The 11,021-nt window shown below is 36.4% G+C and overlaps 1 protein-coding gene across 1 annotated transcript in view; it reads right to left on the reverse strand.

The window, feature by feature from the left end:
- LOC106882224 (mitogen-activated protein kinase kinase kinase 15) overlaps nt 1-11,021 on the reverse strand; it is a 91,116-nt gene that overhangs the window by 24,299 nt on the left and 55,796 nt on the right. Inside the window, exon 11 of the mRNA XM_052978403.1 lies at nt 10,497-10,600. Coding sequence (XP_052834363.1) covers nt 10,497-10,600 — 104 coding nt within the window. The remainder of the gene's footprint in view (nt 1-10,496; nt 10,601-11,021) is intronic.

The following is an 11,021-nucleotide window of genomic DNA, read 5'->3' on the forward strand; positions in this document are numbered from 1 at the left end:
TAAAGTTGTTACTGAATGGCACGAGGAACATTCTAGTGAAGTTGAAAATCATATCTGGCTACCACATTCCCAGATCTAAATATTTTTGAACATTTATGGTGCATTTTAGAACAACAAGTAAGGAGTCCTGCACCATCATCACTACAAGAAGTGGAGGCTGTTTTAGCTGAAGAACGGACAAAAATTTCTTTCGAAACAATTCAAACTTTGTACAAGTTCATACCTCGTAAAATTCAAGCAGTAATTACTGCCAAAGGCGGTTCTATCTCATATTAAAATAGATTTGTTTGAAATTTTAAGGTGTTTCCATTATTTTGTCCAACTCCTGTATATATATATATATCAAAAATTTATATATATATATATATATATATATATATATATATATTTTAATTCATATAAGGGCATTACTATACAATAATGCCTCATGCTTAGAGGGACCCCTGCCAGTGGAGCGCTAACAGCACCATCCAAGCATGATCGTTACCACCGTCGCCTTACTGGCACTTGTGCCAGTGGCATGTGACAAAACATTTGAGCGAGGATGTTGCCAGTGCTGCTGGACTGGCTCCTGTGCAGGTGGCATATAAAAAACACTATTTGAGCGTGGTCATTGCCAGTACCGCCTGACTAGCCTTCATACCGGTGGCACGTAAAATGCACCCACTACACTCTCGGGTGGTTGGCGTTAGGAAGGGCATCTAGCTGTAGAAACTCTGCCAGATCAGATTGGAGCCTGGTGCAGCCATCTGGTTCGCCAGTCCTCAGTCAAATCGTCCAACCCATTCTAGCATGGAAAGCGGACATTAAACAATGATATATATATATGTGTATGTATGTATATATATATATATATATATATATATATAGCTGAAGGATTAAAATTAATCAAAGGACATACTAAGTATGTCTACCTGCTGGAAATAACAGTCAAAAACTCTTATTTAAATCAACAAAATACACTGATGATAACTACAAAAATCAATCGAAGGCAAATCATGTCAAGACAATCTCTCAACATACATTTAAGTATTTGTACTCACATGGACCAGTTTCTGCACTGGTAAAAATAGCCTTAGCTTCTTCAGCATGCGTTACCATGACAGAAACTTCCAACCTATCATTTTGAAGTCTGCGCCGCAACTCTTCATTTTGCACTGAAATAATTACAGCCACCAGTGTGGATATAATCTCGATATGGGGGCAAAAAATTCATGAGAAAAATATTCCACACTGCTGGCTGCAATTATTTTGGTGCAAAGCAAATCAGTTGCAGCACATTTAGCCAGGGATCGAAGATCTCATTCAGGAGATTGCAGTAGGTGGCTGCAGTCACTTTAATCTCTTTAAGCACCCTGACTGGGCCAACAAGTCTGTCCCCAATGATACCAGCCCACAACATGACTCCTCCACTCTGTTGTTGATTCTCATCTCCAAAACAGACCCAACCATGAGGTTCATGCAAGGTTGCTCTGGTTTCTTCAGTGAATAGAATGCAATTCAAGCTTAACATCATGTACTTTTGGGCCCATTTAAACCTCAAACTCCTGCGAGGAGGCTGTTTCAGAGGTTCTCACATGGAAGCCATGGTCTCGAGGATGTGATTTCTGGTGGTTTTCGGTACATGAGGAAGTCTGGAGGCAGTGAAAATGGCTTTGCTTGTTTGTCCAGGTTTCCCACATATATACACACACACAATATATATATATATATATATATATATATATATATATATATATATATATATATATATATATATATATATATTTGCTCAATGGTGAAATCAGAGAAAGAATTTATTAACAAAGTCTTCCCAAATTTCAGTGCACAACAAGAATTACAAATGGTCGAGTGAAAAGAGAATTCTGGCACCATAAAATGTAACAGTGAATGCAATAAACTTTGATCTCTTAATGTACCTTCCTGGAAATTGCCAATGTTGTCAACCAATCAGAAATAGTAAATTACCCAGTTGAGTTTTTTATATCCTTGTGTATGGATATATGATTTAACAAAGCAGAGGTAAAGCAATGTATTAACACAACGTACTTCAACTACTGCTATGTGAGACTCCTAACATCCTCTGTCTTCTCAACGATAATGTTACTCTTTATAAGAATTCAATGAGTCCATCTTTTAATCACACAGGGGTGTTAATGTCTATCACTGCAACATCTACCCCTTTGAGATTGACTTCCGTTGGAAATGAATAAATTTTTTTTTTTTTTTTTTACAACACATCTACCTTTTTGAGATTTACTTCTCTTGATGCTTAATATTTTTTTTGTTTTGGAACTACCTCCAACAATTCTGTATGTTTTCTTTTTCTTGTACTGGTATGCCTTGGTTCAACGATTTCTTGTGAAGGCAGTACATCAGAAATATCGTATTCTATGGATACTTCTTTGTAACCCTTTCTTCAGCAAACCTTCTTTTCAGCTGATTTGTGTCTTTTATGTTCCAATTTCCATCCTTTCACCACGTACATCATTTTACCAGTTTTATTATTTCACCATCTTCTCAACCTTCTTTTCCATTTTGTACACTCTGAAAAACACCTCATCAACAATTTTTAAATGCTGGTTGTATTTTTAGTGCTTTTCCACAGTTTTCATTTTTCTTCCAGAAAATAACTCGTAGAAAAGTGACCTAATTTATCATGCAAACATCAGTTCAGCATGCTACATGCCTGAAGGGGTATTTGAGTTTGGCATTACCCGGTAAACTCTCAAGAATTGTGTCAATGCTACACCATCCACTAACTCATTTCTGTATTTCCTTATCACCCTTTTGAACATGTCCACAAAGCATTCAGCTTGTCCAATTGATCTTGGGTGATACAGAGGAGTAATGATATGTTCAATTAAGAACATCTTTTTAAAAATTCTTAAATTCATTAGCCATAAATTGTGCACCATTATCGGAGACTATGGTGTCCAGAACACCATACCTTGCAAAACGTTCATGTAAAAAAATCCACTGTTACCGTGGATGTTGGTTTTCTACATTTACACATTACTGGTCATTTTGTAAAGCCATCTACCACTATTAGATAATGTGATCTGTTTAATGGTCATGCAAAGTCTATGTGTAGCCTAGTTCATGGAATACTGGTCTTGGGCCAAGGTTGAAATTTTATAGATGGTGATTTCGCTGCAAGAGCACAACCTCTGTGAGATTTTACCAACTTCTCAATATCTAGATCCATTTTCAGCCAGTAAACGTAACTCCCCATAAGTGACTTCATCCTAGAAATTCCTGGATGTCCAGTGAGGAATTTGGTTGACATTTGATTTTGTAGTGAGACAGGCATTATGACTCACTGTGCATATGGAAGCACATTATTACATATCGAATACAAATTTGAAACTGTGTTACATCCACTCAAACGTACTTTTTATGTTTCTTCTGATCTCACAATTTTTTTTCATTTTCATGATAAACTCATCCGTCTCCACCTTAATTTTTATTTCCTTCAATGTCACAGGCAATTCATGTACAACATTGCACAATATATTTTTATTTCATTTTCGGCTCTTAACACTGCTATTACTGTTTTCTAGTGGTTCACTGTATTTTGGTATTAACCTTGACAAACCATCTACATGTCCTAATTTTTTAGATAGCAAATACACCATCTTGAAGTCATAATTTACTAGAATTGTTCCCCAGTGTTGCAATCTGTTGGCTGCGTGTGTGGAGATCCATAGACCAACAATAATGGGCAGTGGTCTGTCTACAAATGGAATCTTCTTCAGTGTATAAATTTATGGAATTTTTTACTGCAAATATGATGGCTAATGCTTCCTTCTCTATTTGACCGTAACTTTTCTCAGCCAGCAATAAGGAACATGAAGCATGAGCTGCCACTTTCAGGCTACCATCTTCTTAATTGTGTAATACCACAGCTCTAATACCACTTTCACTAGCATCAGATGCCACTACTATTTCTAAATTTGGGTCAAAATGTGAAAACAACAATTCTGACATTAAGAAGTTTTAAATTTCTTCCAAAGCTTTTTGGCACTTATCTAACCAGTTCCACTTAATGTCTTTTTTAACAATTTATTCAGGGGTGCTCTTAAATCATGCATATTCAGTATGTATAAATGGTAGTAATTTGCAAGCCCCCAAAATGCTTGTAATGTTTGTTGGAGGCATATTTTTTATTGCACTAGCCCTTGATGTGTCTAGTCTGTGTCCATTTTCATTGATAGTATACCCTAGATATTTTATTCTTGGCATAAAAACTTCACGCTTTTCCTCATTGAACTTGAAATCATAATCTTTTATGTTTTTGAAGAGCATTTTAACATGCTCAGCATACTAACCATAAGATTCACCTTTTATAAGTATGTCATCAAGGTAAGTCATCATCATCATCGTTTAACGTCCACTTTCCAAGCTGGCATGGGTTGGACGGTTTGACTGAGGACTGGTGAGCCAGAGGCTGCACCAGGCTCAATCTGATCTGGCAAAGTTTCTACAGCTGGATGCCCTTCCTAACACCAGCCACTCCGAGAGTGTAGTGGGTGCTTTTTACGTGCCACTGGCATGAGGGCCAGTCAGGCGGTTCTGGCAACGACCACGCTCAAAAGGTGTTTTTATGAGCTACTTGCATGGGAGCCAGTCCGGCGGCACTGGCAACAACCAAGCTTGGATGTTGTTCTTCATGTGCCACCGGAACATGTGCCGGTAAGGCGATGCTGGCAGCGATCATGCTCGAATGGTGTTTTTCATGTGTCACCAGCACAGGAGCCAATCCGTGGCCCTGGCAATGATCACGCTCAGATATGCTTTTAACGTTCCACTGGCATGAATGCCAATCAGGCAGTACTGTCATTGGCCACGTCAGTGATTTTGATTTGTTTACACTTACTTGCCTCAATAGGTCTTCGCAAGCAAAGTTCATTGTCCAATGAATGAGGAGTACTCATAAGTGGGCCAGTTACACCCCACGTTCGGATGTGCTTTTAACATTCCACTGCCTGATTGGTACTTGTACCAATCAGGCAGTACTGTCATCAGCCACAAGCTATAGCAAAATCCGAACTTGTGAGCATAGTGTCCATAACTTGTTGGAAAATGCTTGGAGCTACCTTTATGCCCATAAGAAGTCAATTAAATTTATACAATCCTTTATGGGTATTTATTGTTAATAATTTTGAACATTCTTCATCAACTTGTACATGCAGGTATGCTCAGATAGATCCAACTTTGAAACAAATTTTCCTAGTCAACTTCAGGAAAATTTCTTTGGGACTTGGAAACGAGTAATTATATGGCATCAAACATTCATTTAACCCTGTTCAAAAATCAGCACATACATGGATTTTATTATTTTTTTCTTGACATAAACTATTGGGCTTGCCCATTTAGTGTAATCAATTTTTTCAATAACTCCAAACTTTTCTAATTCTTTCTTTAACTTGTTTCAACATTGTGAAAAGTACAGTTCTTTTTGGTTTAAATACCAGTATAGAATTTTCTTTTACTTGAAACTTCCCCTTTGCTTTGGTGCAAAGAACAAATTTCAGGAAAAATCTTTCTTAATTCTTTTTTTAATTCTTCTAATGCCTTACTTATAATGGCAGAAGACCCATTCACATTTTAACAAAAAACTTTATGGGGAGATCCCATAAGTTAAATAATTCCATTCAGTCTGTTCCAAATAAATTTGTTGTATTATTCAGCACAAAAACTTTGGCTTTCAAGATTTTTCCATGAAATGTAACATCCCTTATCATTTCCTTATTTTTTTCCAGAAACACCGCATGCAATTTTGAAGTTTCTTTCAGTCTAGGTTTCCCAATTTTTCTTACGTATTCTTTTATTCTTTTACTTGTTTCAGTCATTTAACTGCAGCCATGCTGGAGCACCGCCTTTAGTCAGACAAATTGACCCCAGGACTTATTCTTTGTAAGCCTAGTACTTATTCTATCAGTCTCTTTTGCTGAACCAGTAATTGGTGGGGATTTAAACACACGAGCATCAGTGTCAAGTGATGGTGGGGGGACAGACACACAAATACACACATACACATATATATAGACAACAGGCTTCATTCAGTTTCCATCTACCAAATCCACTTACAAGGCTTTGATTGGCTCGATGTGTTAATTACCATGATATCATCGCCCATATCCATTTGTAACTTGATATTCATTTTTATGGATACAAATTTTTTTTTACCTTCTTCCAGAACTTTTTGCATTTCACCTTTTTTTTTTTCGCCCTACAATGTGATCTTGTATATCTGATTTTTCCACACTCAAAATATTTTAGATTTTTAAAAGGGCAGTTACCTTTAAAATGTAAGCCTCCACACCCATAGCATGGACTGGGTCTTGACATTTGTTTTTCTTTTTTCGTATCTGTTACAGGTCGACAAGCATGAATATGAGAACAATCTTTTTCTTCAATTTTACCCAAGTCATGTCTCAAATTTATAATCCTCTGACACTCTTCTGCTACTGCGTGTAGAGTTAATTTTTGGTCCTGTTCTAATTTTGTTAATATCAGAGAACATATATCTGCATCTTTGCTTGAACAAATCAAGGGTTAATTCATTTAATTTAAATTTTTTACACTCTCTGTTAACAATCCCAGTATAGGTGACAAAATCCTCATAATCCTTTTTAACCAAATTTAAACACTGCCAGTGAATACTGAACTGGGAACTTCTTTCACTGAAAATTTTGGATGAAGAGTTGTTTCATCGAAACAAGTCTCACCTGGTTTCTTCTGCAGAAGATAACTTTCTTAAAAGTAGTCACACATTTTTCTTATTGGTCCAATTTCTACATTCTTCTTTGAAGATTTCTTCATATCTTCGAAAATATGCAGAGAAAGTAATACCTTCTTCTGGGTTATAAATGAACTCTCCAACTGAGTTCACTATGCCATCCAGCGTGAATGATCCTAAAGTACTTTCAGATTTCTTCAACATTAATTCCAGCAACTATTGTTGTTGCAACTGCACTACGCATGCCAATAAATCCTCTATGTTAAGGATTTTTTTCTTTGGTTTCATACCAAAAAATTTTATTATCCAATGCAAGCTTTGAATATCTCATCACCACATTTATATCCTCGTATTTGGATATATGATTTAACAAAGCGGTGGTAAAGCAATGTATTCACACAACATACTTCAACTACTGCTACGTGAGACTCCAAACACCCTCCATCATCTCAATGATAAAATTACTCTTTATAGGGGTTTGATGAGTCCATCTTTTAATCACAAAGGAGTGTTAATGTTTATCATCACAACAGTTTTTAAACTCACTGGAAGCATTGGGATTACTTCCTTGTAAGCTTGACTTGAAACTTGGAGCATCTATAATGCTTCTAAGAAATTTAGATCTCCAAAATTCTGCAATGGAGTAAGACTTATTGTGAAGACAATGATGACACATGTTATAGAAGCTACTGTACTCTCTGGATGTGGAGCAGATGATAGTGTATTCATTACTAGAATTCCATCAATACCTACTTATTTACCAGTACAATTTAGAAGAGTACACTTTCCAATTAGACTGTAGGATGTCCCAAAATTAGGGCAACTGAAGTTTCAGGCTTTAATAACTATCAATAAATGCGATAACATATGAAAATTATACATCATTATAAAAGTTTAGTGTGTCTTCTTTTTGTTTCAGGCTAAATAAATTCAGATTTATAAATTAGATCATGGATAAAGAGTGAAATACAATCATAACCCTCCACAAATGAGAGTAAAGTAATACAGCTACAGCAGAAGATCTTAAAATTAACCAAACGACAGTCTGGAAAATTGTCAAGAAGTTTCAAAATTTCAAGAGACTGTTTCCACGGCTGACTGACCTGGATGTTGCTGGAAAAGAAGTATGCGGACCCCTCAGCTTATCAAATGTGCCAGAGAAAAGATAGAGTGAAATCCTCATCGTTCCATTAGAAAACTAGCTGCCACAGCAGCAATAAGCTGAACATCAATGTACTGAGTGCTAAAGGAGGATCTCAGGACCAACCCCTACAAGATGATCTGTCATCATGAGGTCATGCAAGTTTATAGGTCCATGAGACTGGAGAGAAATCATCTTATCCTGTGTCAGATTGCTGAAGGCACGCTGCCCAACCTGGTGAAAAGAAATTTGACATCGAATAGACAGTAAACCACCAGAATGATTGACTTTGGAAGGGTAACTGGCTCTGTCAAGGGTAGACTTATAAATTGACATCAAAATCCATAGTCAGTTATGGTTTGGGCAGCTGTGACAGTCACTGCAAGGTCTCCCCTTGTTTTTGTGACCTTGTGTATGAAAATTAACACCCAGCAATACATTAATGACATTCTGAAAGCTGAACTGCTTCCATGAGTGAATGAGCACTTTCAAAGTGCACTTTGGAGCCTCCAACAGGACTCGGCATCATCCCACAGCTTCAAACATAACACTGAATTCAAAAAAACATTCTATCTTTCATACACATGGATGTATGGCCCTCAAGAAGCCCTGATCTCAACCCTTTGGATTTTTCTGTTTAATCTGTTTTGGAGACAAGGGTCTCCAGCACTCCTCATACTTCGCTTGACACTCTGAAGGCAAAACTGCGCCAGGAATAGGCTTCAATTCTACAAGAACAGCTGTTTGTTGAGTGTGAAGCATTCGCAACTAGACTTAAGGCTGTGATTCAAAAAGGTGGTCATAGCGAATAAATGTGGTAGTGTCATAATTGTGTTTCCTTTACCATTGCATTGCAATGCTTGGACCCGAAATATAACAATATTTTGCTTTGGTAAAATTGGAAAAAGTTGGTTACCTTAATTTTGGGACACCCTGTAAGTTTTACAATGTCCATCAACAAATCGCAAGGGTAGACATTATTAGTAAATGGTTTGCAATTACAGGAGCCTTGCTTGTCATGAACAATTGTATGCTGGATGCTCACATGTTGGAAGTTCAAAAGATCTTTTTATTTATACTCCACTGGGAAAAATTCATAATGGTATATATATGTGTGTGTGTGTGTGTGTGAGTATACACTCAATTGTGTCAAGGATCACTTTTCTAACTGTACCTAATTCTCTTTAAGATGGAGTAATATATCTGCATTTAAGCTCTACTAAGGAATTTGGATTATGGACTAAAGAAGTCATGGAATGCTGAGACTCTAGTTGTTAACATTCAATTCAATCATTTATTTTAAAGACCAATACTAATTGCTTTTGTTTGTTATTAATACTGTAATGTGTTAATGAGAAAATTATTTGAAAATTTGCAATTTTCATGTGACTCTCCAATATGAATTTTCAACTAAACATTTGAGAAACAATTGTAATTCTTCACAAGAAATTAACACTTAAAGTTGAAGTTGTACTGATAAGTGCCATGCACAAGACTCTCAGCTCTTAAGTTATCTTTGTAACTTTCTGCCAATTAGAAAAACAATTTCTAAAATTAAAATTCAAAAATTTTAAAACTTAAAATCAAAAAGAATTAAAATTCAAGTGCTGAGTTCTGTTTCTCTTTTCATCTTACAAAACCTAAATATCCTCATCATTTAATGTCCACTTTTCCATACTTCTAGGAGTCAGATGGAATTCAATGTTACCAACCAACATTTCACCTGTTTCCAAACAAGCTAATATTTCCTCAAAACTGGATACATTTTCCCAAAAGATGGGAAATATAGCACACCATTTGTATGACAGGGATACCTGTTTACAGCTACCACATGATGTCAGGAAAAGAAGACACAAACACACAAATACACACACACACACATACAAGACAAGCTTTTTTCAGTATCCATCTATAAATTCACTCACAAGGCTTTGATTAGATGAGGAGTATAGCAGAAGACACCTGCTCAAAATGCAAAGCAATGAGAGTGAACCTGAAAACATGTACATGAGACGTGAACTTCTTAACCACATGCCTATGCCTAACAAAGTTCCTATGCTGGGAATCATACCTGGGACACACACAAACTTATATATTCAGTATATTCTTTCTACATTATGCATTCTGCTTAAGGTAAATGTCAGCTCAGTGTACAAACACAAACTCATTGAAACCTAACTCAATTTATGCCCTATACACTACCATATATCCTCATACATTAAAACTTTTCTTTCAAATCCACTCTTCAAAGACCAAGTCAACTCAACAACCTGCCTATTATAGGGATAATATCTACAGATTTTAAATCATTACTATGCATGTCCCTCAGTAACCATGTGTTTGTAATTTTGCATATTATATCCCATACATCTTCATTGAAATTTTTTTGTTTCAGTATCTGTTCTAGAGTTCCCAGTTATTTCACTTTCTCTTGATTTCATTAAATTCTCAAAGAATATTTATGTACTTAGATTCAGTTATATTGAGCTTTTGGTGTACATCTTATTCCTTTTGTTTTTATTCATACTTTCTATATAATTCCCATTCTCTTATATTCTTTCTGTGTGAATTAAATGTATTATTTTTATTATCACAAACCAGTCTACTCACCAAATATTTCAAGCCCTCTAGTATTTGTTTGGTGTAGAAAACTATGGTTGTCTCAGCATCTTTCAAAGGACCCCACTTGGATCGCAAAAGCTGAGATAGACTGCCTAAAAGAAAAACAGAAATTGTCAATAAAATATATAAATACATACACTTATAAACAAATTTCATGGTTCCCGCAACGAGGAGGGAACCAGACTGCTGGAGTTCTGTGATGCAACCAATCTTATGGTCTGCAATACCAACTTCAGGAAACCTGCCAGTCACCTAGTCACCTACCGCTCCGGCAGACACTCTAGCCAAATCGACTACATCCTCGCCAGAAATAGGGAAAGAGGGCGGCTTATAAATGCCAAAACCTACCCTGGCGAAGAATGTACCCCACAACATAGATTAGTAGTTAGCGACTTTGGGATCAAGGCAAAATGGGTGCCCAGAATTAGACAGGCTTGGAGAAGAAGGGTGTGGAAGCTTAAAGACCCTGCAAACGGACAGAGACTTAGAGACAAGTTACTTGAAGCATTTAAC

Source organism: Octopus bimaculoides, chromosome 2 (genome assembly GCF_001194135.2).
Source record: "Octopus bimaculoides isolate UCB-OBI-ISO-001 chromosome 2, ASM119413v2, whole genome shotgun sequence".
Lineage (NCBI taxonomy): Eukaryota > Metazoa > Mollusca > Cephalopoda > Octopoda > Octopodidae > Octopus > Octopus bimaculoides.